This window comes from Cynocephalus volans, chromosome 10 (assembly GCF_027409185.1).
Source record: "Cynocephalus volans isolate mCynVol1 chromosome 10, mCynVol1.pri, whole genome shotgun sequence".
NCBI classification, from domain to species: domain Eukaryota; kingdom Metazoa; phylum Chordata; class Mammalia; order Dermoptera; family Cynocephalidae; genus Cynocephalus; species Cynocephalus volans.
In genome coordinates, this window is record NC_084469.1 from 25,710,122 (window position 1) to 25,737,436 (window position 27,315).

The following is a 27,315-nucleotide window of genomic DNA, read 5'->3' on the forward strand; positions in this document are numbered from 1 at the left end:
ACGGAAGCCTCTTAGGGGCCTCTGCCCCCACCCCCTGATAGGGTGCTGTGCATGCCGGGCCTTGTAGTCTCCGTCTCCGCGGCCGGCTGGGTTGGGAGGCGGCTCCGGGTGGAGTCGGCAGGCGCAGGATGTGAGCTCACGGCTCGGGATTGCTGGCGGGCAGGCGGCCACAGGCCAGGGGCTGCACAGAGTCAGCTCGCCACCCAGCTGAGAGGAGAGGCGCCCCTGGGACGGTGAGAGCCCGGCCTGCCGATGCCCTAGGGGAAGGGATGGACGGACCCTGGCTGGAGTAAAGAGAGTCCCGCCCGGTGCTGGGCAGAAGGCGCGGGACGGCGTAGGGGAGATAGAGAGCTCAAATCCTCCACTGGGTGTGGGTGTCGGAACCGGTCTGGGTTTCCGGGTGCTGAGGAGGGTGGCTGGCGGGCTGGGGATGAGCCTCCGCTGGCTAAAAGAGAGGCTGGGTGTCGTCAAATTTCCCCGGGACCCTTTGGATGAAGCCTAAGCTTTACACCTAGGATTTCTGCTTGATCCGCCCTCCCTAGCCAAATCACCTTTCGCTTCGCCGCACCCAGCGTGTGACGGATTCCTGGGTCCTTTTTCCTTTAGGACCCCACCTCCTTGCACCCCCGCGGTCATTTGCCCTTTGTTCTGCTTGGGTTCCCATTAGCTTCGCTGAGTGAGACATGGATCCGCCCCTAGCCCCAGGCATCCTCGAATATTCACACACAAAGTCCGGAAGGAAGAGAACTGTGGCTTCAATGGAAACTTCATTCTCACTGGAGTTACTTTCTGGGGCGTCACCTGCTACAGGATTCCTGGAACTCATTGGTCTGGGCAGAATCTGAGCTGACGTCATCCAGGGGCTCAAAGCAATTGCTTTATAGGAAAGGAATAGATTAGCTCTGTATTTGTCTTCCTCTCTTGGCAAGCCTAGCCTTTGAGTTCCTTTGCTTCACAGAACATGTATGGGCGCTTTCTTTGATCCTGGAAAATTGGGGCTAGACACAAAATACACGGGGAACTTGCTAAAAACCTGTTAAGGGGTGGATTTATTTCTTTGGGGTGGGCAGAGGAAGATAAGGTGATCTCATACCATTCTAGTGTTACTTAGTCATTGGGTAGACTCCCGTTGAGGGCTCAGTTCACCCATACTCATCCCTAAGACAAATGAGAGTCTCCTTAGACAAACCGCCAAAGGAATTCACTACTTCACACAGCACCCACTCTGGCCTTCCTTGGACCTACCCTTCCGAGGGACCTACCTAAAGATCTCTTCAGGGACAGTTTCAGTCTAGAAAACTGACATATATCAAATACTTAAAATGTTTATGGCCTTGTTCTAAGCACTGTTTGGGGAGTGGAGCAGTAAACTTGAGAAAACAAGAGTGGAGCAGTAAACTTGAGAAAACAAGTGCCCTGCTTCTGGGTTGCACTTGTAAGATATGATGAGCAACTGTAAACTCCCACATATTATGAGGATTAAATGAGGTAATTCCACTTTTTTTCTGTCTTCATTGCTACCAGTGTGGTCCAAGCCTTAATCATCTCTTGCCTGGACTACTGCTTCCTCTGGTCTTCCCACTTCCTCTCTTGCATATTTACAACCCACTCCCTACATCGGAGCCACTGTTATCTTTTCAAATATAAATAAATCAGATCATACTACTCCCCTGCTTAGAACCCCCCCAATCGATTCCTATACTGTATTGCAATTACTGTAAAGTTTAAACTCTTTAATATCATCTAGCACCTGCCTTCCCTGGCTTTACATCAAACCAACTTCCCCCTGCTTTCTCTGCACTAGCTATCCTGATCTTATTTTTGTTCCTAAAACTTGTTTCGAATAGGAACTTTCCATCTGTCTGGAATGCTCTTTTCAGACCTCAGGTGAAATGTCTTCTTCCCAAAGAAGCTTTCCCTGTCCCTCTATCTAAGTTAGTGTCTCTCCCTACCCACTCCTTCATCACTGTTTTATCTTTATTGCATTTAGCACCTTCTGGAATTGTCTGCTTATTTATTTATTTCCTTGTTTGCAGTGTGTCTCCTTCCACTAGAATGTAAGCTCCATGGGGACATGACTATTCTGTATTCTCTTTTGTATTCTCAGTTCCTGGCACACAGCAGCAGCACAGTAAATGCTGTCTTTTATTTATTTTTTTTTTTTAATTCTGGTTAACATTATGATGCTTCCTTGAACTTCATGACAGTATCTTTTCATCGTTCCCTCCTACTTAACACAGTAGGCATTCAGTAATCTTATTTCTGAATGAATTAATCAAGCTCATGTGTATTAAATGCCTAGAATAGTGCCCGGCACAGCGTGTGATGAATGTCAGCTGTTATGTTTTTTCTTCAGTGAATGAACTTTAGTGATTCTTTAGAAAGCTAAAAACGGGGGCCGACCCGTGGCTCACTTGGGAGAGTGCGGTGCTCATAACACCAAGGCCCCGGGTTCGGATCCCATATACGGATGGCCGGTTCGCTCACTGGGTGAGCGTGGTGCTGACCACACCAAGTCAAGGGTTAAGATCCCCTTACCGGTCATCTTTAAAAAAAAAAAAAAAAAAGAAAGCCAAAAACGGGGCTGGCTGGTTAGCTCAGTAGGTTAGAGGACAATGTTCTTTTTTTTTTTTATTCTAAGTAGCTTACTTTATTTTTAAAAGAACATTTCTTTTCCACAAACTTTATTTTCATTATTTTACAAGAAATAAGGAAATAAAAACAAAATTAAAATATGAACATACAAAGCGGTTTACTTTTAAGTAATAAAAACAACAGCTAGACGTTTTCAGTTCTGTAAGTGATCTGGTTCACTTTCAGTCCTTAAGCATAAGCCAGGTGTTTGTAATTCTGTGAGGGTTTTTTTGTTTTTGCTGTTTTTATGAGCTTTGGGTGTGTCAGCCTTAAGGAGAAGCTAGGGTTTTGCCTCCTTGTTTGTTTTTTCATGATCAATAAATAAGAAGGCTGAATTTTTTGGTTTATTTTTAACAACGACGTTTTCAAGTAGTTCATATAAGAAGCAGTATAGTGTAGTGGTTAAAATCATGGATGCCTGGACCAGATGGCCTGTTTTCAAATTCTAGGTCCATCGGTTACTAGATGTTTAACCTTGGGCATTTTACTTAACCTCTCCATGCTTTAGTTTCCTATTAGAGGACAATGTTCTAACACCAAGGTCAGGGGTTTGGATCCCACTACTGGCCAGCCACCAAAAAAAACCAACATAATCTAGAATTGAAATTTCGAGGGGTGACTTGGCTTTGCTTTCCTCACTCCTCCCTCCTATGAACTCCTGTCAGGGTTTTAATACCCAAATCACTTCCTTGCTTTTAAATTTACCATCTCATCTTTTCTTGTCCTTTCTCCTCATTTTTGTTGGGAGGGAAGAGGAGATAGGACTGGGCTTCCCTCTCAGGAAGTGAAAATAGACATCCTGCAGTTGCTCTACACTGAAAATGGTGAAAATTTCAGGCACCTGGGCCAGGCAAGGCTGGTGCCAAGAAAGGGGAAGATCAGGAAACCCCAGTTAGAGCCAGGTAGCATCTGCCAAGAACACTGACTATCTCCTTCCAGCCGGGCTCACTGCATTCTCTCCTGAAGCTATTTTTACTTTTTTTCCTGAAGCCAGACTCCCACTGGTACTACAGTGAGCCCTGGTGCAGGCTGCTCCTGAGTCTGGAATCTTTAGAAAGAAAGTATATACTGTCCCTGTGGCTCCTGGGAAACTCGTAGGCTGGCTGGATTCCCAGTATATTTGGCTAACAGTCTGGGATCCTGGGAACCTTGAGAAGAAAATAACTGGTAGATCCCCAGGGTGAGGACCTCTGCTCTGTCCATTCTGTCCCTTAGGTTCTCTCTGACTAGTTCCAAGGGTTTGGTTTCCTCGTCTTCATTACCGCTCTGAGCTGAGCTGAGTCTCAGGGTGGCTGGTGAGGTGACCACAACTGGGCTCTGAGAGACTGTTCTCCGAGACCTGGTTCCTGGTACAACACAAAACAGCAGGAAAGTCTTTCTTTCTGTTGCCTAGGGACTTAGCCTCTGCCAGGGAGTGCTTGGGCTTTATCAAGGAGACAGTGACTGTGGTTGGAGTTTCTACTATTGCCTCCCCTGGTTTGAGGGCTCTGTTCTGCTGACTTCCATCTTCTTTCCTGTCTCCTGCTCACAGCACTGAAACTATGAGGCTCTGGCCTCGGCTGGCCACTCACTCATAACCCCTTACACCACGGCGGAGCCTTCCAAGCCTACCTCCTGCCGTGTGGTGATCTACCTGCAGCGGGAGATGTCGGGGGATACCTGTCTGTGCCCAGCATCTGGGGCCAAGCCTAAGCTAAGTGGCTTCAAGGGAGGAGGGCTGGGCAACAAGTACGTCCAGCTCAACGTGGGTGGCTCCCTGTACTATACCACCGTGCGGGCACTCACCCGGCATGACACCATGCTCAAGGCCATGTTCAGCGGACGCATGGAGGTGCTGACTGACAAAGAAGGTAAGGCATCAGGGCTCCTTGGGCAGGGTGGTGAGGGAAGGAGAATTCACATTTCCTCTTCACCTGGAGTCCTTAGTAGAGCTTAACGATTCTTTTAAATTGTACATAGAATATTGTATGCTTGTGCATTTTCCAGGGAGAAGATCCATACTTTTTTAATATTCAAATAGGACTAGATTTTCATAAGAAACATCGCCGTAGAAACTAGGCGGTGGGCAGAAGACTGGTGGTTTCTGTGTTGCCAGGGGTGGGCCTGAGTGCTCTTGAGCTTAGACCTTTGTGGCCTCCGCAGAGCCTGGAGGGCCAGTATCTCTCCTGGTAGCTGCCAGTCCTTGGTTTCGGGGAGGAGGGGTGAAGAGAAGCTGTGTACCTGAGAGCTAGAACTTCCATTCCCTCTTCTGTTGTGTTTTGTCTTGGGCTCTATGCTCATGGACCTCCTATCCTTGCTACCTGCCACCCAGCTCGTCAGGTGGCTTTGCCTGCTTCTGAAGTACTTGGAGGAAAACAATAATCCTGTGGGGCCCATCTGAATCCTAGGTTGGATCCTCATAGACCGATGTGGAAAGCACTTCGGCACCATTTTGAATTACCTCCGGGATGACACCATCACCCTCCCTCAAAACCGGCAGGAAATCAAGGAGTTGATGGCTGAAGCAAAATATTACCTCATTCAGGGGCTGGTGAACATGTGCCAGACTGCCCTTCAGGTACAGGGCAGAGCTGGGAGGCAGGGGGTATATGAGGTTGGGAGTTGCCCCTTCCTGGCAAGCTGTGGGGGGTGGTTGATGAGCCCAAACCTAGTTAGATAGAGCGAGATGCTGGCTGGGCCACACAGCCTGGCAGCCAGGTATTCCAGGTATTCAGCAGTTGAATAGGCCCTGTTTCTAGTTTATATATGCCTGGATATCTGGAGTTTAGGTTTCCTGGCAATAGGGATCTGCTTGCCAGCTGGCAGTTTCTGTTGCCAGGGGCCTCGTGATCTCTGTCTGATGTCTTCTCACTAAGCAGGGGGTGGGCAGAGGGGCTCCAGGGGTGCCTGGCTAAGCCTGGCAAGCAGAAGATCCCAAAGAAGGTTCTCTGCTCTGTGTGTCGCCCAGGACAAGAAGGACTCCTACCAGCCTGTGTGCAACATCCCCATTATCACATCCCTGAAGGAGGAGGAGAGGCTCATCGAATCCTCTACCAAGGTACCGGGGCCCCTGAGGGCTGTGGGCTGGGAAGGCCAGGCCCCGCCTGGCCCTCACTCTCTCCTCCCTCACAGCCCGTGGTGAAGCTGCTGTACAATCGGAGCAACAACAAGTACTCCTACACCAGGTAGGGCGGGCATCTCTGGGCGCCTGCGGAGTGGACACTGGGTGGCAGACCCAAGGGAAACCACCTGCACTCCTGGCATGGGTGGCGTGGGTCGGGGTCTCAGAACCAGTTGTTCCAAGGAGAGAAGAAGAGAGAGTAGAGGGAAATCAGAGCAGAGGCATTTGGAACCTGGCGCAGGGCCCTGGCCGGGATACAGACAGTCAAACATGAAATGCACCCTTGACATGTGTCATGTCAGATCAGGTGCCAGGTGTTTTCACAGGCATTATCTCACCAGGGGAGGAGGGGTGTTAGGAAGCCAGTGAGCCAGGAGCCCTCCTAAGCCAGCCTTTGTACACCACACTAGGCTGACTTCCCTTTGCCCCCCCTCCCCCCAGTGTCCTGGACAGGCCACAGTTAGGTATACACAGGTGGCTACAGGCTCAGAGTCCCAAACCCCTTCCCCATGACTTCCTGTGGCCAGGCATGTTGCCAGCATCACCCTACAGCAAGGGAAGGAACGCCTCCTGCTGAAACAGCAGCGTGCCTCCCTCCCTCTGGGCGTAAGGAGAGGAATCCTCCTCCCTCAGTTCTCTATGCTTTCACTTAAAACCAACCCAATTCCTTGTCCTCACAGGCCCCCAAACCCAGAGGATGCCCCATGACTCTTGCTCTTCCTGTCCCCCTGGCATCTTGTCTTCATTTCAACATGACATGGGGGTGGAGGGAGGGCCCAGCCGGCCCTTGCACCCTCCCTTGTGCTGGAACCTCATGCCCTGACCTCATGGGTTTTTCAGCAACTCTGACGACCACTTGCTGAAGAACATCGAGCTGTTTGACAAGCTCTCCCTGCGCTTCAACGGCCGTGTGCTCTTCATCAAGGACGTCATTGGTGACGAGATCTGCTGCTGGTCCTTCTACGGCCAGGGTCGCAAGCTGGCAGAGGTGTGCTGCACCTCCATTGTATATGCCACAGAGAAGAAGCAGACCAAGGTGTGGGGGCCTCCCTCTGTGTGGGTGGGAGCAGGACACTCGCTAGCTGTGGTGGGGAGTGATCAGGCCACAACCAGCGCAGCCCTGACAGCCTTTCACCACAAGGAGCAAAAGGGGCATGCGCTTGGTTCTCCTTCCCAAACATGCTGTGATGGCGCTGGATAAGGACAGAGCTCTGCTGGAGTGGAAGGAAGGGCAGTTCATCCGGGGAAAGAGTCAGGTGGTGTGAAGGGTTCAGCGTGGCTGGGCTCATGTAGCACTAAGCTACTGAAGTGCCTCCAGCTGGGTGCTCTGCTGAGGGTCACAGAGGGACAGCTTACTGGAGGTGGCCCTGCTCTCTCCTGCAATTTTGGGGGGTGGAAGGGACAGGGGCAGTTAGTGTGGTGGCTCCTGACCATATCAGTGGAGTAAGGGTTTGGGGGCTGGTTAGACTGTGGAAGTGGCAGCGGCGGCAGCACCTGTCACCTTCCTAAGTGTTTTTCAGAAACTCTTGACCCCTCATACCACACCTGTGAGACAGGCAGGACTAGAACCATTCTCCCCATCTGACAGATGAGAGAGCAGAAGCTCCATGTGACACAGCAAGCTAGGCTAGGATCCAGGCACCCTGGTTGCTGTCCCTCCTCTCTCTCCTCCAGACTGATCACGAGAGTAGGGCACACTGGGTCAGGCAAGCAGTAAGTCTGCTCTCCAGAGCAGCTGCTTTTTATTGATGTATTTGTTTGGTTGTTTACTGTTTACTCTCTACTAAGCAGTTTACATCTTTCATGTGATATTGGCAGCAACACTCCAAGGTAAATATTAACCATCATTTTACACATATGGAAACCGCAGCCCAGAAAGGTTAAGTGTAAGGCCCTACAGTAGTGAGTGGTGGAGCTGTGATGATTGTACCTAGCCTGACCGCAAAGCCACAGCCCGGCGTCTGTGCATACTGGTCCATCAGTCTTGGATTGGGGTGGGCATGGAGAGGCTGTTGGGCTTCTCTATCCTTTCATCTGTAGAGGACGTCCCCTCATACCTGCCCTCCCTAACGAGACAGCACCCTGTCTTGTGAGAAAGTTAGGAAGCCTTGTAGAGCCAGCACAGGGCAAAAACCCTGATGTGCTGCTCCCCTCTCAGAGTTCATACCTCACTAGGCCTTCTCGTCCCCCTCACACCAGGTGGAATTTCCAGAGGCCCGAATCTATGAGGAGACACTCAATGTGCTACTCTATGAAACCCCCCGAGTCCCTGACAACTCCTTATTGGAGGCCACAAGCCGAAGCCATAGCCAGGCTTCCCCCAGTGAAGACGAGGAAACCTTTGAACTGCGGGACCGTGTCCGTCGCATCCACGTCAAACGCTATAGCACTTATGATGACCGGCAGCTCGGCCACCAATCTGCCCATCGCGACTGACAAGACCCTCAGGGAGTCAGAGCACAGGAAGCCCTGTCTCCCCTCCTGTGGAACCCCACCGCATTGGCCACTCCACGCTGCTGCTGGCTGGGTCTCTGCTACACCCCCAGAGGCATGACAGGCTCTGCCTGGGAGGTCAGGGGGCCTGAGCAGAGGGGAGACCGCATTCCTTTGCCTTGTCTCCTGAGCACTTCCAGATGACTGAGTTCTGTCCTCTTTGCTCAGCCTCTCGCTGCCCAACAGGGAGCTGCTTCTGCTCTATGGTGAATGGAGTGACCTGCCCACCTCCTGCCAAGAACATTCCCCTAGGCCCTTTGCTGAGTGCCCCTTTCCTCTGCTGAAGAGCTACTACCCCTTAGGCCTCAGGTGAAGCCCATGGGGAATGAGTTCATTCTAGGGGAAAGGTGGCTTCTGGTGCTGTGGAGGCCCAGTTTTTAAACAGAAGATGAGGCTTCTTTTTACCTAAGGTGTTTAAGTACAGGCTTGATGGGTTTGGTTTTTTAAAAAATAATCTAGGAAATGAATAGTTTAAGTCTAACAATGAGGGGACTGGGCATTTGTTACCCCTCCAGGATGTCAGAACCCTTGGCCCTGCTCAATGCCCTTGGGAATCTGTTTCTTTAAAGCACTTTGTACCATTCAGGGGATTTATATTCTGCCCTGACCCACATCTTTTTCTGGTCCTAATCCCCTCTTCCCTGTAGAACAGTCTGATAAAAAGGAAGCAATAAGAAATGCCCACCAGCCTCTGGCTTTGCCAGCCTGGCCAAACAGCCAGCCCGAAGACCACCAAGGAAGGAAGGATATATAAGTTGGGTCCCATGGTCCTAATCGTGTCCCCGTGAGAAAAGACATTTTGCCCCCACATAACTGACTCCAAGGGTCCAAACATGATTGCTCTTTTTCTTTTGTCCTTGAGTGCCCTCAGCTCCAAGGTATACTGTCCTCACATACTATAAAGCCAAAGAGCTGGCACAGGGGCCAGGAGCTACTTCATGCCAAAAACGGCAGCAGGAAGCTTGGAACCCAGGGGCACCGCCTACTGCTGGCTTACGTGCCCATGAGCTGAGGACAGCCAACTCAGCCCTGTGGTCCCAGCAGTCCGTGTAGAGGTGGGCATGTGCCTGCCCATACATCTGCTCTCCGCCCCCCCCGCCCCAATCCACGCTATTGGTTTGTGTCCTGGCTGGGGATGGTGGTTCTGCCCAGTGATGAGTCTCTGAACACAGGATGATGGGAGCAACCTAAGCCCACTGAAGGCCTTCATTCCTTCTTGTTGGGTAACCTGGCCATGGAGGTGCCAAGCACCAGTCAGGGTGTGAGTTCCTCTCTAGGGGTTTGGCTTTCATTCCCTTTGGTTTGGTTTGGCTTGGCTCTTGGGAGGCAGCTTATGTGAATTCTTTTCCAAAGGAATGCTGTCAGGGAAAGGGCTGTTCTGCCAGCCTAACAAAGCGGCATAGCCAGGCACAGCACCCACTCTCTTAGGAAGGACCATAGTTATCAAGTTCATCCCTCTTGACTACTCTTAGGGTAGCTAAGTGGCTGCTCACTGCTGACCCATAGAGCCTGTGGGCAAATGCCAGGCCCAGGGTTAGACTCAAGGACCTGAAATGACATGAGGGGGCAGGGGAAATGTGACTTTAATCGGGCATTTTACGTTAGTCACAGCCTTGAATGTATAAATAGCTCTAAGACTCTTAGGTCAGGTACCTTGGTGATCAGCTACTAGTTCTTCTAGCCCTCACTGGAGTAACAAGGCAAGAGAAATCCATTTCTTTGGCCAAATTCAGGCTTTGGCTTTGTGGCTTTCCCACAGAGACTGGAATGCTTCAGCCTAAGACCACTTGCCTATTTTCTCAGCTGCCCTCATGAAGCCCTTTAGTGCCCAAATTCTGAGGTATTTTCATGCTTGTCCTTTGATCCCAAGTCCCCTTTATCCTTTACTTACTGCTTTGACATTCAGATCCTCAGCTGTCTTGGTGGTGTCTATTTCTTCCTGAGAAAGCACAGTAGTCTGGGACTAGACATTTATCTTAGAAAGTATCACCTCGGTCTTAAGGAAAATACTAACACTGAACTTACTGAAGTGATCTTAGCTGCTTTAATCAGACTTTGTGGCTTAAAGGCTTGGGGAACTTTCTTTAAAAGTTTCCCAGTCTCATTCAAAAAGCAGCTATCAGCTGTATGAATTTTTCAACTCCAAGCAGCCCAGGGGGAAGCAAACAAAAAAGTTTGGGTGAAACTCAAAACTTCCTGTCAGTTCCTGAGAAAACTGGAAGCCTGCTGTTAACACAGACCAGTACTGGGTTTTACTGAATTTGACACGTGGCCAAGGTCTGCCTGTAGGATAGCCCAGGTCCTGGCATGAGAATTTTTCCTTTATCACATTAACTGTAATACTTTGTTGCTCGGTATAAGTGATGGAAGTAAACACTAATTTCTAATAAAATCGTGTTACACTGCATTGGTGCAGAGCCGTGTTTACAGTGAGCAGAGCTCAGCCAACTCTCTGCTGTGGGTTTAGTTCTTGTATTTCTGCTCTCCACCTGACCTCTGTTCTGGCTAAGTCATAAGACTTGCTGTACTCAGTTGCCCTGCAACCCAAGCTCCCCCTGGTGGAGGATTAAGGACAACACTAACAAGGGCTGAAACTGAGATTTAATATTAATTCAAGAAAAAAATGACTTCTAACAATCATTGCAGTGATGGGCAAGAAAGAACCCAAAGAACTGGGGCAAAATGCAGCACAATTCATTTCTGGCTGTTGGCGATCTGAAAGAAGCTCAGGTTTAGTCACTGTCTATACCTAAAGCGGCTCCTCAGCTGAATTCCTGCATTTGTGGTCTGGATGCTTGACTGACTCATGCTCATGGCTGGCAAGACCAGAGGAAACCCAACTGGCTTGCCTCACTCCTCTCTCAGGCCTGGGGGCCAGAGATGCCAATGTTTGGTCAGTGCCAGGAGCCGGACCACTCCAACCCTGGCGTCCCTCTATGCACTTGGCAGAGGTAAAAAAGAGAACAAGAGTCCACTCCACCAGCTGAGAGGCACAGCCAGCCTCCAGCCTCAGAGGGAAACACACACACCCTAGCAGAGGGGCAGCTCCCTGGAAGGGGAGCACAGAAAGCAATCAAGGGCCCCCAGTGGTTCAGACAGGGAGCCTGAGACCGTGGGGGCACAGACGGTGAGGGTGGCCAAGCGTGCACTGGTTTATTGACCAAACCCCATATTCCAGACAACTTGTGTGACAGGCCAGGAAACTCCTCCAGGCCTGCAGCAGCTGAACACAACTCCTCGGTGGAAAGGTTTTCTGGAACACGATGTAGGCAGGGCTAATGAGGAAGGCAGCCTTGGATGAGTCCTATATGGGTCTTCTGAAGAAAAGTTATACCACCCCCCAAAAAAAGAACCCCACAATCAAGTGGCACAACTGATTAAGAGACCCATTGTGGCCCGTGATGGGGAGAGAAAGAGTTCTGCAGCAATTGTTGGATGAGAGCTGTTCTTCTCAGGGGCTGCACCTGGGCCCTCAGGGTTGCAGCTGGCCTACCAGTGAAGGCCTGAGGGTGGTGTCTTCTCATCTTTATTGCTTTCCAGGGAGAAGGGAGGGATCCGGACATCAAAGTGGGAGCCATCAGGTCTCTCAAAGCGGAACGTGCCCCTGTGGGTCAGAGAGAAGCTGGTTTAGAGGGAGGCAGGGCTGAGGCCCTCCTGAGGATCTGGACAGCCCCATTCCCTCAGCTCCAGAGCTCATGACAAGAGGTCTGGTCCAGAGCCCCTCAAGCCCCTCTTGGCCCTACATGAAAAAAAGAAACACATCTGTCCAGATTCTGGCATTTAGATGCACACTGCATAAGCTACCCAACTGTACTTTCAGGTTAAGGAGTGAAACACCAGGGGAAAAAACCCAACCACATGAGCAATTCAGTGCAGCATCAAATCACTGGACCTCTTTGACATAAGTCCTCCGTCCACAAACCATAGGGAACTGGGAAACAGATAGTCATAAAGAACCAGACCTAAGTCCCACACAACAACGAACAGCAGATAAGTTTCCACCTCAGGACTTAACTTAGCCCAGAGTTAAATGCAAGCTATGAACTTGCTATGAGCTCTCACTTTTCTGACCTGCCCCAGCACATGCTCACTTACCACATGTGCCCACTAGAAGCTTGCAGGGAGACATGGCTGCTATACTGGAATGCAGGTTGCTCCTTGGATAACACTGGTTCCTGTAAGGGTTCAGGCAAGATGGATTAGGCCAAGCCCCAGGGACAAGTTCCCTGAACTCCAGGGCCACACGCTGACTGCCCATTCACCAGGACTGGATGCCCCCAGCCCACACACCAGCACTCCTGCAATGACTGCCTGCAGTAACTCATCCCACAGCATGGCCATTGGCCTGAGCCTTTTATTTTGACTCCGAAAGATCATCTCAGACTTAATGCCTGAGGGCACCAGGCAAAGACACTGGGCACAGGACTTACTCTAAATATTCCTTCCAGTGTTCATTCATGAGTGCTAAGTGCCAGGCACCATGGCAGGTACTCTGCAAAACCTTGCTGATTTAATTCTCCTAAGCAATCAAAAGATAATAGGTGTGATTTTAGCACTAACATATTTTGGTTAAATAGCTTGCCCAAAGTTATGCAGTGAGTAAGTAACACAGCTGGAATTTGAAGCCAGACTATTTAATTTCAAAGCCCTGTTCATATTCACTTTACCTCCCTGCTTCTCCAACTCCCTGCTGCCTTGGATAAGTGCTTGTTGAATGTGGCCCCAGGCACCAGTACTACTTGTGACTTTATTTCTCAGGAGACAGAGTGCGGTAGGCAGCAATTGCAAAATCAAAACTCTTTGAAGACCAGCGGAAGATGTACAGTGTGAAGAGACAGAGGCAAGACACTTGGGAATGGTAGGGGGTACATGCCCCACCTAAGGGCACTCAGTTTCAGGGTTTTAAAAGACATTATGCCAGTCAATGAAAACTACACAGGCTCTGATTTCATATTCACCTAGATTTAAATCCAGACCCTGCCACTACTAGCTATGGAACCATGGTCTAGTTACTTAACATTTCAGTCTCTCTTCATCTGTGAAATGCACTATAAGGAACTTATCTCACAGGGTTGTTATAAGATTTCTAACCCAAAACAACCCAATATGTTCACACAGTGAGCCTCTATCTGTAACCAGAGAGGAGGAAACCATGCACTAAGCCCCTAGACCTGCTAGGCAGGACCAGAAACTGGACATTCTTGGCCCAATGATGCTCACCCTGCCCACCACCCCTCGGCCTCGCACTGTCTCCAAGGTGCCAGAGAGACTGAATATCCTCCAGTGCCGCTCTCGGAGCTGTACCACATCACTGTCGAGGTTCTCCAAGCGGATACAGTAGCGCCACTGTGGGGGTGTGGGGGACAGAGTCTGTGTTTGAGAAAGAATAGACCTTGGGCTAACCAACCCCAAATTCTGCAGAGAGCAAAAGGCAGCAAAGGCTGACACAGGCTCCACCCCCACCCACCCCAGGTAAATCCCACCCCAGGTAAATCTCCCCACCTGACCCCCATGCACACCTCCTGAGCGCCCCTCCTCCCCTGAGGGAAACACTCACCCAGTAGACATGGGAATTCTGGGCTTCCTGGAGGAAAAACACAAAGAATTTAAGTTCCCGAGGGCAACACCAAGTCTATTCCAATCAACATCTCTCCAATGGAGTAGATGTGTTCCAGGAAGGCTGCAGAAACAGACCAAGCTGTATCAGTGGGATGATGACGATGAATGACTGAACTATGGCCAACAAGGCCACGGGAAGGCAGCCTCCCCTGTGTCCATGCCTGACCTCCCTCCTCCCCATCCTGTCAAGATTGGCTACAGAGCTGGATGCCAGCAGAAACCAGCTGCAGGGCTCTTACTTTTCTCACAACCCTCCTTGCCAGCCCCGCCCCCATCACAGCTGGCCCAGGCCCCTGTCCTTCTCCGCCTCCCACATCCCTCTCTTACTGCAATACTTTGTATGTTGTATGTTAGCCTCCCCCACTACCATGAGCTCCTGGAAGACAGGGACAGTATTTCATCTATAGCTGTATCCCCAGGGCCTAGCTTATAGACAGACAAGAAGCAGCTTAATAAATGTGTGTATAGAAAGTGTGAAGCGCAGCCTACAGTTTTGAACAAGTATGTGTATATTCTTCATAAACTTCATAAATGGCTCCCTTTGAGCAAGAGGGAAGAAAGAAGAGTCAGCACAGAAGACTCCTTCCTGGGACCTGTAGGTTTTCCTGCTCTAGGCCTTGGTGCCAGCCACTGCCAAGAAGCTCGACCCCACCCAACATGCAGCACTTGGGAGCAGAACCACAGGGACATGATTTAAATTTAGACACCACCCCCAACAGTCACGCTGGGGACACCAAACACAGTCTGAAGCCTAGCCCTATAGGAAGGGGCCCAGGCTGGACATATACCCTCATGCCCATGTAGAAGGGGATGACGGTGACACGGATGTTCTCCGTTGTCTCCCGGTGGACATCGGAAAGCTCCAGCCAGGGGTGATTCTTCTCTTGCCAGGCCCGTAGCGTCTCTCGAGCCACAAAAGGGGGTGCTGGGGCAACAGACAACTGGTTAGTCCAGGCCACAGTCCAGGGCGTTGTACCCACTCTCCAACTGCCCCTCCTAGAAAACTGTTCCAGTGGGGGCCCCAGGCAAACAGGACACCAACACATGAAGCAAACATACAGGCTGGAAAAAGGCAAGCTGCTAACAAGAGTAAGCCCTGAAAAGGTAGGCAATATCGTGGGAAGAGAACTGAACTGGGAGTTAAGGGCCCTGGTTTTCAGACCTCGCTCCGTTCCTAGCTAGCAACCTTGAGTCACTTTTCATCATCCCTGAGCCTCAGTTTCCATATCTGTAAGGAGATGATAGCCATCAACCTGAGAGGTCTAACAGGAGGCTGAAAAGGGTTGCAGAAGTAGAGCTTTGGAATTATTTCTGTGCTATTCTCTTTGAAGAAAGGGCTCTCCTATTCCAGCTCCCTTCTTGAGAGAGATTACCTTTTGTCTGGTCATACAGAAGAAATCTTTCAAAGAGCTCATGTTGGATGGGAACCTGATCAGTGGAGGTATAGGGGAGGATGTCTTCATGGCTGACATAGTCCAGGCCTGGCACAGAGAGGAAAAGACACTGAAACCCACACAGAAGAGGAGAAAAACAGGGCTGAGAAGAAACATTTCCCGGCCCTGTCCCAGTGTGGGATGACCCTAGCACCATACCTCTCAGCATCATAATCCCTCCCAGCAGATGACAGGACATTAGAATCCTTTCCCTGAGTCTTGACAGGTACCATTCAGATGCTAACTACTTACCTGGGATGGCATAAAGGGCCCGGCTGTCATCGTGGTTAGCCAGGAAGGTCACAGCTTCTGTCTGAGATCTCTGAGACTAAGGCAAGAAGTGAGTCAGGGGCTTTCTTGGCCACGGTCCAGTCCCGAGGCCATGGGGCCCAAGGCTAATCTGGGCTCTGTTTAACCCCTCTCCCTCCCTCGTCCTCATTGGGGCACAGGCCTTTCCCTCCTGTGGAGAGGCCCTCCAGGCCCAGGCATCTTGCTTACTTACTATATGTGGGCAGTCACGGGCATCAATCAGCACCTGATAGTAAGTGTGAGTTTTGCCTTTCACTTCCTTAGAGCCATGGCCAGCAGGGTTCTCTGTTCTGTGGGGTGTGATAAACCCAAGATCACCCTGAGAGAAATGGAAGCTGTGCCTGACTCAACTCCCTACCACCTCCTCACCTAAGCAGACTGGTCCCTGATCGGAAGGGGCGTTCGCACTGGCTGGGCACCTGCTCAGCAACACCCCAGCCCAGCTGCTCAGTCAGAGGCAAACAATGGAACGTGGGGGACCCATGGCACAGAGTCATCATTTGTCTTACTCTCTGGATGCCTCTGGGAAGAAGGGTTGAGAAAATCAAATTGCCACCTCAGTCCTCAGGGCCCTGTGTACCCTCCTCTTCTCACATCCCAGGGGCTGTCTGCGATCACTTAGTGGAGCTGGACCTTTTCTTTTTTAATGTTCTCTAGTAATGATGTGAGATTAAGGGATAGATTCCAACTGAACATCAAGAAATCAAGAAGACTGGTCCCCCAAATGCCCTCTGGGGTATTACAATGAAAACTGAGAGTAGTCTGGGAGAGCATTCTGGGAAGGCCTAAAGGGACCCTCTGTCTTAAGACTGTCCCTGGCACTCAACACTTTTGTCTCCATGGATATTAGTGCCAGAGAAGTACTCTGGGGCTGCTTCTAAGGCCCAGGAGGATGCTGTCTTCACCCCAGGGACCCCAATTACATATGCCTGCCATGAGCCAGGCCTCTTCCTGAGGACACTGCAAGACACAACAGGGAAACTTACTTTTCCGGAGCTGCAGAAGCCACATCCCGGTCATACAGTCTGGCCTGCCAGGGAAAGAGGACGACACCTCGGTAGCCAAAAACACTATGTAGGAAAAGCTGGGAGGAAACAGAGGCTTCATTGAGTCTGCAGTCTACCAAATCCATCCAGGTGGGCCCCAAACTACAAAGCAGCAGAGATGAAGGCAACTCCAGCACAAGGTCTTGCCACCTTTTCCCTTGAAATCCGTGATTAACCCTGACCAACTCTGGAACACTCTTATCCCTCTTTACCTAGCTAATTCTACTCATCCTTTAGGTCACAGCCTTGGCCTCCAGGAAACCTTCCTTGACCTCCCCAAAATTTAGCACAGTGTATAGCCATTGACCATTTGCACATCACTAATTCCTTTCTAGACTGTAAACTCCATGAGGGCCGGAATCAGGTCCACCTTACTTTCTGATTTAACCCTAGTGAACAAAGCCTGGTCCACTGTAGGCAAACCAAAAAAATATATACAGAATAAACGAAAAGTCTTCTTTACTTACAAGGGGCCTAAATCTATCCCAGTGGACCTGGAACAAAGATGATGCAGAAAAAGAGCCTCACACCCAGAGTTTACCACACTGTTATTAGTTTTACCATGACAAAGCATCAAAGGTGTACTTTTCTGAAAGCTCCCTCCACTGGCTTCGCACCACTCACTATGTTAGAGGAATCTTCAGCAACTTGGCTTTCTCTTCCCTACAGTCCAGACCATCCCTGGCCACACTAACTTGGAAAGAGAACCCACTGACACATTAAACACATTCAAATCCAGGAAAACAGAAATCCCATCTTAAAAATTTGTGATTCTGGTCTGGCACCAAACTTCAAGGTGGAATGAATAAAGAACGATACCATTCAGGCCTGTGACCAAATCTGACTCCTTTCAGAAGTGAAGCACTCCCTGAAATCAAAAGACGACCCAGCCCTATACTCACCTGCCCAGTCTCATATTTTCCGTTCTGTTTTGGCACCTCAAACACACCGACTGTCTCCAACACTTTGCCCTCTGGTCGGTTTCTGAGTAGGAAGGAAAAAAACAAGCAACTGAAAAGCTGAGACAGTAATGGTACTTATCCATCAGAAAAAGCCACTAGGATACAGAGGGCCAGCGCAACGACAGCAGAGAAGGGCTGGGGCAGTGTGGCCATCTACAGCAGGTGAGGGCTTTGCCAAGCCACCACATCACAGAGCTGTTGCCTTTTCTCCTTTGAGATCCAGCCACAGCCCCCTCCTCAGTAAATAAAACTCCCCAGTCTCCCAGTGTTAGGTATGATTACTCCCAGATCATTTTCTTCTCTCTTCATTCAGCATTCTTCATATCAAGCCCTCATACCCCGCTTACCCATTGCCCCCATTTCTTTCCTAACCCACCCTGCTGACCTCCCACAGCATTTTAACTGTCCTTCCCACTTTGATTTTCAGTTATTTGTGACTGTGTCTTATCTCCATAGAGACTCTAAGTTCCCTGACAGCAACACCTGTATCTGATTCACCTGTGCTGCCCCTCAGAGAATAATGCATAAAAAGTGCTCAAAAAATATTTGTTGTGGATTATAATTCCCTGCCCATATCCCCCTCTATAGACCTTACACTGACTGCTCTTGAAGGGCTTAATCATCTCTAGATTTCCTACTGTACCCCCTGCTTTACATAAACCTGGTCTCTGAATATTGTTTTTGTTCAGATCCACATCACAGGGGTCTTAAATTGCAAAGGATTTTCATCTTTCTCCCCAATAGCGGTGTTTAATCTCAGCCACTAAAAGGTCAGCTGTCAGATAGATACCTGTCTGAACAGGGCTGCTCTTTCTCGGGGCCCTTCAAAGAACTGTTATTTTTACTATTTTGGAGATGTGAACCTTATGCTTCCTCCCACTGATTCCTGGCCCCAATTTGATCTGCCTATCCCACCCACAGAGACACTGTTCACACCATCCCCACGGCCTCAAACCCCCTTGCCCAAGTCACAGAGAGAAAACAGGTCTTTCCAAGGTCGCAGTGAAACCTGGAATCCACGAGGGCCCACGCTCAAGAGTCTTGTTTCCCACCTCTAGCATCTTTCTGAGAGAGGCCTTGACCCAGTTTAGAGGCTGGGCGTTCAAGTCAAAGGCCCTAGAGCTAAATGAAAGGCTGCCCACCAACAGCGGTGCTGGGGACCCCAGCCGGGGCAGTAGGTTCCGCTCGGGGAGGGTTACTAGCTCCCCCTCAACGCCAGCCCTGCACAGCCAGGGCTCTGGGCCGCGCTCCCTTCCCTGCTCCTGGCACACGTCCCGGGCAGCGCAGGGAAGGGCCCTCCAGTCACCCGGCGCCGGCCCCGCCTCCCGACCTCCTCACTGGCGGGGAACAAGCTCCCTGGGCTCCGGGACGGGACCCTGCGCCCCCTCGTTGTCCCTCACCGGGACGAGAGGTGCCTCCGCGTCGTCGTAGTCGCCGCTGGCGGGAAGGCACGGGCTCCACCCGCCGCACACAGCGGCCTCGGCCCCCGAGACCCGGTCAGCGACCGGGACCACCAGAGGCTCCCCACGGCCAGGACCCGCCGGGCCGCACAGCCCGCCATGTCCCGCCCGAGCGCCGGCTCGGCCGCTGACACAGGCCCGACCCGCGGCCGGGCGGCGCCCCGCCCCCGCCCCACACTGCCCCGCGCGCGTCCCCGCCCCCTCGGCCCTCGGCCCCGCAAGCCCCCAGCTACTTCCGGCGCACGGCGAGCGGAAGTCCGAGTTCGAGGTCACCTGATTGTAGAGTCGGCTAGACATGGCGTCCTCCTTGCTCGCGGGCGAGCGACTGGTGCGCGCTTTGGGGCCCGGCGGGGAGCTGGAGTCAGAGCAGCTGCCCCGAAAGCTGCGGGCCGAGCTCGAGGCCGTGCTGGGGAAGAAGCACACGGGCGGCGATAGCCCCAGTGGCCCCCGACGCTTGGTTTCCTTCCGTCTGATCCGGGGTCTGCATCAGCACCTGAGAGAAAGGGGTGAGCCCCAGGCTCTGGTCCGGGGTCGCCTCCGTGTTTCCAGATCTACTCCCTCCTAAGGTCTTTTTCCATCACTCTTCTTCGCCCGCGGAGCACTCATCTGTCCAGCCGATTGTCACCTCATAAACCCTAGGGCTACCCGCTCCTTTCTTAAATCCCGCGGGAACTCCTCGTGGATGACAAAACTTGTGCAGTTTCTTCTCTCTTGAAAGTCCCCCTCTTCACTTCCAGGCACACGTAGGTCCACCTGACCCTTGAGGAAGTTCATGTTATAACCCAATGCCATCTTACAGGTTCGGTTTCTTCCTTTTTAGCCACATAAGGGAAGAACTTAGCATAGCGAGTTTGTCCTACTTGCAGATATGGATTTCTTTTCATCTTAAAAGCAAGGGTGGTGAAATCCGATACTTTTTTTGAGATAGGATATGGAAAGCTGTGTTGAAAGATCTGGACTGGGAGTAGCATCTGCGTTCAAATCCTGGTTCTGTCACTAACTCTCCTCGAAGGAGTCATTTTTCTTCCCCGGGCCTAGTTCCTTTATCTGTAAAAAGAGGGAATAGAATAAACTAGCGTGTAAGGTATTTTGCCACAATCAACGTAGCCTAGCAAGAAGTACAAAGGGTAGAGTGTTCAACTACTAGAACTAAAAAGGGACTTAGAGAGTATCAATACAGTGTTCTCAGTATTTAGCGTCACTGTGGCTTAAACCTATTGAAGGCAGATCTATTGTGGCCACAGAAATGACCTAACCCAAAAGTAAATGTAGATGGCTTATGTGTTAGTTGTAACATTAGTAGGATAATTGAGAGATGACAAAGTCAGCCCTGCAGCACTATGAGATACTTATGTTGTCCTAGGTTCTTATCAATTGAAAATGATCCTGTAGATGGATTGATATAATGATGGCCATGTTTCATTTTGGTAGAGAGACGGGTTAGACCCTTCTGTGATCTTAATCCTTCAAGTTTAACTCTGTAGATAACTAAGTTTGTGGATACCTTTTCTTCCCAGATTCTACACTGTACCTTCATGAGCTCCTAGAAGGCAGTGAAATCTATCTCCCAGAAGTTGTGAAGCCTCCCCGGGTATGTAAGGGGTATATTTATGAGAGTAGGTATTGGCCGAGTTGGACTTATTCATGATACATCGAATTTATGAATCAAGTTTTTGGCTTGAAATTTTGTCTGTTAAATCTTTGGGATCTGGGATGGGGGTACCAGATATTGTCCTCCCTATTTGACAGCTTGGAAAACTGAAATCCAAAAAAAAGCACTGGAGGTATGTGGTTCTCCTGGTACCCTTAGCAGTGCTTTGCTCTCTAGAACCAGTGATTGTGACATACTGTCTAGCAAGCTGGGAATATCATGTGCTTCTCATTTGATTTTTCTGCTTCAGAACCCAGAGCTGGTTGCCCGGCTAGAGAAGATTAAGATACAGCTGGCCAATGAGGAATATAAGCGGATCACCCGCAATGTCACCTGTCAGGTAAAAGCCTGTTCTTCAATACATGGACTGAGTAGCCCCCCTCCTTTTTTTTTTAAAGATGACTGGTAAGGGGATCTTAACCTTTGACTTGGTGTTGTCAGCACCCCGCTCTCCCAAGTGAGTTAACCAGCCATCCCTATATAGGGATCCGAACCTGTGGCCTTGGTGTTATCAGCACCATACCTTCCCAAGTGAGCCACGGGCCAGCCCTTTGTTTGTGTACTATTAAGGAATAATAGGAGCTCGGTGCTACATACAAACTAAATACAATTCTCAACTCATTCACTTAGACTCTGGCTTTAGATGGTGAGCTATTCTTAAACATTGTAGAGATAAACCTTGGAGCCTTTCTTCTGAAAGGGCTGTTTACTATTCTTTGGCATGCTTATGCTCTGGAACAGGAGAGGAGTAGGTGGGTACTGAGAGCCTATGTCCTCTCTCCGAAATGCTTGCTCTGTGGTCCAGAAAAGAGTTAAACTGGTCCTAAACAAAAGAATCCATGGAGAAGATAGAGTTAATGGGTTGGGGAATAGGGAGGGCTGAGGCCATACTAAAAATGGGTGATCTCTGGGCTACCTCTGAGCTGCTTCCATTCTGAAATCATCTGCTTTTCCTTTTTCCCAGGATTCAAGGCATGGTGGAACTCTCAGTGATCTGGGAAAGCAAGGTGAGATACTAGGAAACCTGGCTGCTAATGCCTCTCCCTAGAATGAGTTGGTGTTCCTTCTCACCCCAGTGGCCTGGGTTAAAGGCTGAGCTATTCAGGCTTGCTGTTTGAGGGGAACCCAGTTGATGGGGGAGGCAGCCATGAGATTAGAGGGCCTCCTGGAGAATGCTGACCAAAAGGTTTCTTCTCTGGGCTCCTCCCCAAAGTGAGGTCAGTGAAGGCTCTGGTCATCACCATCTTCAACTTCATTGTCACGGTGGCAGCTGCCTTCGTCTGCACTTACCTTGGAAGCCAGTATATCTTCACAGAAATGGCCTCGGTGAGTAGGCACTGGGCAGAGCAAGTCACCCCAGGTGGGGGTATTAGTGGGAAAGTGATGAAAGTGCCTTGCACGGGTTAGATATTGAACTGATATTTATGCAGTAAACAGGGAGGGCATTTGAGCTCTCCAACAGGTAGGGAAGCGGGTGATAACCCCAAGAAATGCCAGATCCTCTTTTCTTCTCCTCCACCAACTTAGGGGTTAGGTTGGGGGTTATCCATCCTCATTAGAAGTTCTAAGGACTGCAGAGTTGGGTATTAGTCTGCATGCCCTCAGCCTGGTTCTTCCCCTCCCCAGCGGGTGCTGGCTGCATTGATCGTCGCCTCAGTGGTAGGTCTGGCCGAGCTGTATGTCATGGTGCGGGCGATGGAAGGCGAGTTGGGAGAGTTATAACTGGTGCTTCATCATCAAAGTCTGGAGTAGGTCTTGGGGGCTCCAGGCTCCCAACCGCAAATCACTGACTCTCACAGTCAACCCATCAGGCTCTTTGTACTCAGTCTAGTTACTCAGAGGAACAGCCAGGCCATCTGCTTCCCACCTGGAGCCCATCCTCTGTGCATTTCCAAAGGGAGCAATGGAGGAGATTTAGACAAGAACACATCTTTAAAACTGAAAGAACTGGTCTGTCAGTACCTTCTCCCAAACGTGCTGCTCATCTGACTTCTCCAGTCCATTCTGGGCATTGCTGGGGCTGGGGTTTTTCCATCAGTAGTAAATGGAATCCGGGCCTTCCCGTAAGTAGACCATACTCCCTTGAACTTATCCAAGGGCACAAATTGATTGCCATCCTTTGTCCACACATCTTTGATGCAGACCTGTAATTGAGATCAGAAACCTCCAAGAAAGCAGAAAGGATCCTTTTTTTGCAGTTTGTGCTGGAAGAGAGACTGATCAGAGAACAGACATCAAATAAGAGAGAGATCAGTTGGTATGGGATGGTGGAACTGCAAGCAAGGCATCTATTTTTTTGGAAAAGGAAATGATGTTAGGCCCCTTTTCCAGAAGACTAAACAGACTGAGAGAGATCAGATGACCAGCTGTGGTCCTTCCTCTGTTAAATGGAGCCAAAGACTCCTGTGTTGTCCTGTAGTCTCTGTGTAATGTTAAGCTTCTGAGAACATAGATTATCAATGTGATGGTAGAATCTGTATTAGGCACTTAAAAGGGTATCATCTTTAGTTTTTGTGTGTGTGTTTTCCATGGTTTACAGAAATTTATTACAATTAAAAGATACTTAGTCTTCTATCTCGTGAGCATCTATCCAGCTGCCTTTCAATGGGTAAGCTGTCTTAGTTATTTATCCAATAAATATTTATTGTATCTGGTGTACTCTTATTTCAAAGCCTATGACAAATAACACAAAGTACAAAGATTTCCGGAGTTCTGAGAATTATTCAGGGTCTGCTCCTAATGTTGGACTCACTGTACACACTCCTGTGGTCCTTTTTTTTTTTTCCCCCAAAAAGTGCTTTTCTTATAAATTACGTACTAATTGGCTCAGTAGATATTTTCTCTGTGAGGGGGGAAGTATCCACTGTGAGAAGAAAATGTAGGTGGCATTTTACAGTGTTCTTTGTGACCTGATCTGATTGGTTTTAAAAGCTACACTGAAGGGCCCCATGGCTCACTCTGTAGAGTGCGGCACTGGTAGTGCTGAGGCCGCGGGTTCGGATCCTATATAGGGATGGCCAGTGCGTTCACTGGCTGCACGTGGTGCAGACAACACCGTGCCGAGGGTTGCGATCCCCTTATCAGTCAGGGGAAAAAAAAAAAAAGGCTACACTGAAGCTTTGTGGAGATTCATGGCTGTACTTACCTGTGTCTGCAGTCTCTGGGCCAGGCTGTCCACATATCCTTAAGCTTCCATATCCCCCAGGAACCTGGATGTAGGTTGGAAGACTTCAAAATGTTAAAGAACAGGTCTCCCCCAACAGATTCTGACCCAGGGGTATCTCATGATGAAATTGGAGTCATTCTGTCCTCCCCTCACCATTCCACCAGATCCCAATCCCCTACTCAAAAGCAAATAGGCTTTTGTGGCATTGCGCACTTATTGAGAGCTGCTTTATGGGCCAGGCACTGTGCTAGCTTCTGGGGATGGACGGAAAAGACCTAGTTCCTGCCCAGTGAGTAATGAGGAAATGGCCATTGTGCAAAGGCAGAGTTAGAAACAGCCATGAGGTGGCCTGTCCTCTAGTTCTTGGCACAAAGAAGGGAGCTCTGTCTTCTCTCAGCCGCTTCCTCTGTTTCACCATACCATGCTTTCTCCAGTGCACTCTAGTCCAGGAAGTGCTTGGCAGGAGGTGAGAGGAATAAGAATTTGAGGCCTTCCCAGTTCCTCAAAGGCCTTCCCAGTTCCCTGGAGAGGGAGAGGCAACTAACATTTATTGAGTTTTCACAGTGTGTCACACACCAAGTGAAGCTCTTTACTTACATTATTTCTCATTACCCAAGTGGAGAAGAAACAAGTATTATCTATCATCCACACTTTTCAGGCACAAAGAGTTTCAGACAGTTGCCATGGTTACATAACAGTCAGGATTTGAATCCAGTGCACACCAATCCATGCTTTTCCCTCCGAAGCAGAGCAGCTCCGGAAGTGGAGGCAACTGGAATGTCCTGGAATCTGTGGGACCAGGAACAAGGGGGTGCCAGTGGAGGCTTCCTTCTCCCCAGGGTCTGTCAGTCAGAGTCCTAAGCTCTCCAATTAACTATCCCTCTAACTAATCCCAGCAGAAGCCTGGGTAATACCTCCCACCCAGAATCTGTGGAACCTGGCCCTATTTAGGGATTAGGTGATGGAGATAAATTTCCAAAGCAAATGGCCCTTGTCCCCATTCATTTGCAGCACACAACAGTCCAGATTAAGGTACAGAGTTTGGGTTTTATTTGGAGATTAGTTGGTATTACAGATGACAGTGATACCAAAACCCAGTGCTGTTGCACCCCCCTCCACCTCAAATCTGTCAGGTTGTCTGAGAGGGCAGCCAAGCTGATCTTTGTGAAAATTAAATCAACATAAGCCCCGGGCTCCTATTTCTACTTTATTACTTTAATATCACTCCCTCTTCAGATCCACAGTTCTGATTAATTTGTCCAGGTGGTAGGAGGTCAGGAGAGGGGGCCCTGCAACATAAAAGGGTAGGCCTCCAGCATCTAGATTAGAAGCAGCACTCTCCGCTCCTAGCTCACTTAGCAGTTAGTTAGGCAATGGTCTGAAAGGCCCTCAGGAGACAGGTGGCTGCCCCCTCAGAGGGAGGAGGTTGTCAAGGTGAGAAGAATTGGGGACCAGGCCTGGCAGGAGAGGTGGAAGGCAAAGCCCACTAACTCATCCTTCTGAAGATACCTCCTGCCAAGACAATGGGCATATGCCCCAGGAGGAGCCAGGGTGCTCGGCAGCAGGAGCCAGGCCTCAGTCACTGCATAGAACCTGCATCTAGGCTGGCCTGGTGGCCAGTGGAAGGGAGGGATCCCTGAGCTAAACTCCCTCCTGTAAGAGAACTCCCTTGTATAAAAGGAGGGGGCAGGGAATCCACATTTGATGTGTTCAGTCCTAGGAGGGGCAGGGTGGGCTGCAGGAGCCAGAGGAAGGGTCTTGCAAATTCTGGACCTAGATTAGGAGTGATCCACGTTGGTGACAATGGCCGAGGCATAGATGAGGTCAGACAGGCTGCTGAGCGAGGTCTGGGGAGCACCTTGCTCCAAAGAAGGGTGGACCCCTGAAGCCCTGGCTGGTCCCCTTGGGGTTGCAGCTTTAGCCCCTGGCCAGCCCTGCCCTGGGCCCAAGCTAGGAGCTGGACAGGAGGCATGTCGGCATGCTGAGGTGCGCTGAAGGGTGCTGGTGGAGGGTGGGGGCTGGCCCAGCACTCGGGGTTCCCAGGGCTGCTGGAGGGTGTCTGGAAGAGAACAGGAGCTCTTGGGGGGCTCAGGCCTGGGGCTGAGACCTCCTGGCTTCCTGTTCTTGATTCTTTTGGCCCGACGGTTCTGGAACCACACCTGGTAAGGAAGAAGAAGGGGTCTGTTCTGGTTCCAGCACCCTCTCCCCCCAGAGACAGGGAAAACAGACCCTGAAGGCAGGATACCCAAAGAGAAGGGACTGTGGGTAGAGCCCAGAAGATGGCTGAGTGAGAGTACCCTGTCCTGAGAGAGTATACACAGCTCACCTGTATCTTGGCTTCAGGAAGGCTGGTGACTTGGGCCAGGTGCTCACGGGTGCCAATGTCAGGATAGGGCCATGCTGCAAACACCCTCTCCAACTCCAGCAGCTGTCCTCTGCTGAAGGTGGTCCGCTTTCTCCGGTGGGGACCCAACCCACTGGCATGGCCTGTGGGCCAGAATGGGGGTCAAGCCAAGACTCCCTGCAAAAGCCTCCCCCCAGCCTCAAAGCCCTCAACAGACCCTGAAGCCCCTACTTGCCCCCCCACAAACCTTTCCCCTTCCCACCCTGCACCACATTCCTCACCCTGCCCACCCCTTCCCCATCAGACCACCTGCTGGAGAGGCATCCACAGGGCTGGCCATGGAGCTGGCAGAGGGTGAGGAGCCAGACGACCATGCCAGGGCTGTACCCACATCACACCCCTCCATTTAGGGTTTTATCCTGCTCAGAGTAGCTGGCTCCGCCTCTAGGAGGGAGAGGTTTAGAGTCCAGCTTGAGCAAGGCGGAGGAGTCCTGGGGGAAAGAGGGGAGTCCTGGGGGAAAGAGGGGAGTCCAGGGGCAGGGTTGGGGCTTACTGGGGTAGGGTGGGGCAAGTTTTGTGGCCCCTGCCCTTCCAAGGCCTCACAAAGGAAGCTGGTCCCAACCTTCCTCCTCAAACCTCAAACTCTGGCAGTCAGTGCCTGAAATCCTGTACTTCATGAAAATTCTCCCTGGGCTCCTTCCAGAAAACTAAAGAGATCCGTCTCTCCAATGCTCCCAGGGTTTCAACTACCGTCCTCAGTGCCCTGGTCCTGGCTCCCTTCAGGGGAGAGTGGGTGGAGTCCTATACAAATGAGGACTGAGCTAGTGAAGCTGGACAGGATGAAAAGGAGGATGGGGGATAGCAGAGGAGCCACCTGCTCTCAGCAGGGCTGGGGAACAGATGTTACCACCAGATGTCCCTCAGATCTGCTTTTGAGCTTTGGCTGCATCTAACCCTTTCTCCCTGGCCCCTCAAGAGCCAGATGAGCTTCCTGGAGTCCAGGAACCTGGAATCAGAGGAGGTTCCACAGGTGCAATTGAGCAGATTTAAGAAAAATACTTATTTTTACAGTGTTTTCTTCCTTGGAAGTCTCTGGGC

General features: G+C 50.5%; 4 protein-coding genes across 10 annotated transcripts; 2 read left to right on the forward strand and 2 right to left on the reverse strand.

Moving 5' to 3' along the window:
• Positions 1-91: 91 nt before the first annotated feature.
• TNFAIP1 (TNF alpha induced protein 1) lies at positions 92-10,634 on the forward strand. 3 transcript variants are annotated; one of them, XM_063109338.1, is made up of 7 exons: positions 92-233; positions 4,166-4,484; positions 5,022-5,191; positions 5,582-5,671; positions 5,746-5,798; positions 6,575-6,770; positions 7,934-10,634. In XM_063109338.1, the coding sequence occupies exons 2-7, from the start codon at positions 4,280-4,282 to the stop codon at positions 8,168-8,170; spliced, it is 951 nt and encodes a 316-aa protein (XP_062965408.1). In that variant the 5' UTR covers positions 92-233; positions 4,166-4,279; the 3' UTR covers positions 8,171-10,634. The 3 variants fall into 3 exon arrangements, with proteins under 3 accessions (XP_062965408.1, XP_062965410.1, XP_062965409.1); XM_063109340.1 differs by having other exon boundaries at positions 6,575-6,722; XM_063109339.1 differs by lacking the exon at positions 92-233 and adding an exon at positions 246-370.
• Positions 10,635-11,355: 721 nt separating this feature from the next.
• Positions 11,356-19,218, reverse strand: POLDIP2 (DNA polymerase delta interacting protein 2). Of its 4 annotated transcripts, none has more exons than XM_063109337.1 (11): positions 18,997-19,218; positions 17,537-17,618; positions 16,575-16,618; positions 15,782-15,878; positions 15,532-15,607; positions 15,220-15,327; positions 14,635-14,771; positions 13,785-13,811; positions 13,448-13,573; positions 12,323-12,402; positions 11,356-11,831 (listed from the first exon to the last, which is right to left on the reverse strand). In XM_063109337.1, exons 1-11 carry the CDS (start codon positions 19,155-19,157, stop codon positions 11,717-11,719), a joined length of 1,053 nt encoding a protein of 350 aa, XP_062965407.1. In that variant the 5' UTR covers positions 19,158-19,218; the 3' UTR covers positions 11,356-11,716. The 4 variants fall into 4 exon arrangements, with proteins under 4 accessions (XP_062965407.1, XP_062965406.1, XP_062965405.1 ...); XM_063109336.1 differs by having other exon boundaries at positions 13,448-13,597; XM_063109335.1 differs by having other exon boundaries at positions 16,575-16,672.
• A 116-nt stretch (positions 19,219-19,334) lies between these two features.
• TMEM199 (transmembrane protein 199) lies at positions 19,335-23,214 on the forward strand. 2 transcript variants are annotated; one of them, XM_063112396.1, is made up of 6 exons: positions 19,335-19,562; positions 20,574-20,647; positions 20,958-21,047; positions 21,672-21,714; positions 21,921-22,033; positions 22,334-23,214. In XM_063112396.1, exons 1-6 carry the CDS (start codon positions 19,352-19,354, stop codon positions 22,427-22,429), a joined length of 627 nt encoding a protein of 208 aa, XP_062968466.1. In that variant the 5' UTR covers positions 19,335-19,351; the 3' UTR covers positions 22,430-23,214. The 2 variants fall into 2 exon arrangements, with proteins under 2 accessions (XP_062968466.1, XP_062968468.1); XM_063112398.1 differs by having other exon boundaries at positions 22,850-23,214.
• Positions 23,215-25,651: 2,437 nt separating this feature from the next.
• On the reverse strand, positions 25,652-26,578 carry SEBOX (SEBOX homeobox). The gene is made up of 3 exons (XM_063109166.1): positions 26,527-26,578; positions 26,200-26,360; positions 25,652-26,032 (listed from the first exon to the last, which is right to left on the reverse strand). The coding sequence occupies exons 1-3, from the start codon at positions 26,555-26,557 to the stop codon at positions 25,652-25,654; spliced, it is 573 nt and encodes a 190-aa protein (XP_062965236.1). The 5' UTR covers positions 26,558-26,578.
• Between the last annotated feature and the right edge of the window lie 737 nt (positions 26,579-27,315).

What these genes read in the sequence shown, in the direction of transcription:
- TMEM199 (XM_063112396.1), top strand. Translation starts at nt 19,352, where the DNA reads ATGGCGTCCTCCTTGCTCGCGGGCGAGCGACTGGTGCGCGCTTTGGGG. An exon ending in AAGTTGTGAAGCCTCCCCGG is followed by an intron (nt 20,648 to 20,957) that starts GTATGTAAGGGG and finishes TTTCTGCTTCAG; the next exon opens with AACCCAGAGCTGGTTGCCCG. An exon ending in CAGTGATCTGGGAAAGCAAG is followed by an intron (nt 21,715 to 21,920) that starts GTGAGATACTAG and finishes TCCTCCCCAAAG; the next exon opens with TGAGGTCAGTGAAGGCTCTG.
- POLDIP2 (XM_063109334.1), bottom strand. Translation starts at nt 19,157, where the DNA reads ATGGCGGGCTGTGCGGCCCGGCGGGTCCTGGCCGTGGGGAGCCTCTGG. An exon ending in TCTGTATGACCAGACAAAAG is followed by an intron (nt 14,772 to 15,219) that starts GTAATCTCTCTC and finishes CTGTTGCCCCAG; the next exon opens with CACCCCCTTTTGTGGCTCGA. An exon ending in GCCGAGGGGTGGTGGGCAGG is followed by an intron (nt 12,403 to 13,447) that starts GTGAGCATCATT and finishes GAACCCTTACAG; the next exon opens with GAACCAGTGTTATCCAAGGA.
- SEBOX (XM_063109166.1), bottom strand. Translation starts at nt 26,557, where the DNA reads ATGGCCAGCCCTGTGGATGCCTCTCCAGCAG. An exon ending in TGTGGATGCCTCTCCAGCAG is followed by an intron (nt 26,361 to 26,526) that starts GTGGTCTGATGG and finishes TCTGGCCCACAG; the next exon opens with GCCATGCCAGTGGGTTGGGT. An exon ending in TTCCTGAAGCCAAGATACAG is followed by an intron (nt 26,033 to 26,199) that starts GTGAGCTGTGTA and finishes CTTCCTTACCAG; the next exon opens with GTGTGGTTCCAGAACCGTCG.
- TNFAIP1 (XM_063109338.1), top strand. Translation starts at nt 4,280, where the DNA reads ATGTCGGGGGATACCTGTCTGTGCCCAGCATCTGGGGCCAAGCCTAAG. An exon ending in TGTGCCAGACTGCCCTTCAG is followed by an intron (nt 5,192 to 5,581) that starts GTACAGGGCAGA and finishes TGTGTCGCCCAG; the next exon opens with GACAAGAAGGACTCCTACCA. An exon ending in CAGAGAAGAAGCAGACCAAG is followed by an intron (nt 6,771 to 7,933) that starts GTGTGGGGGCCT and finishes CCCTCACACCAG; the next exon opens with GTGGAATTTCCAGAGGCCCG.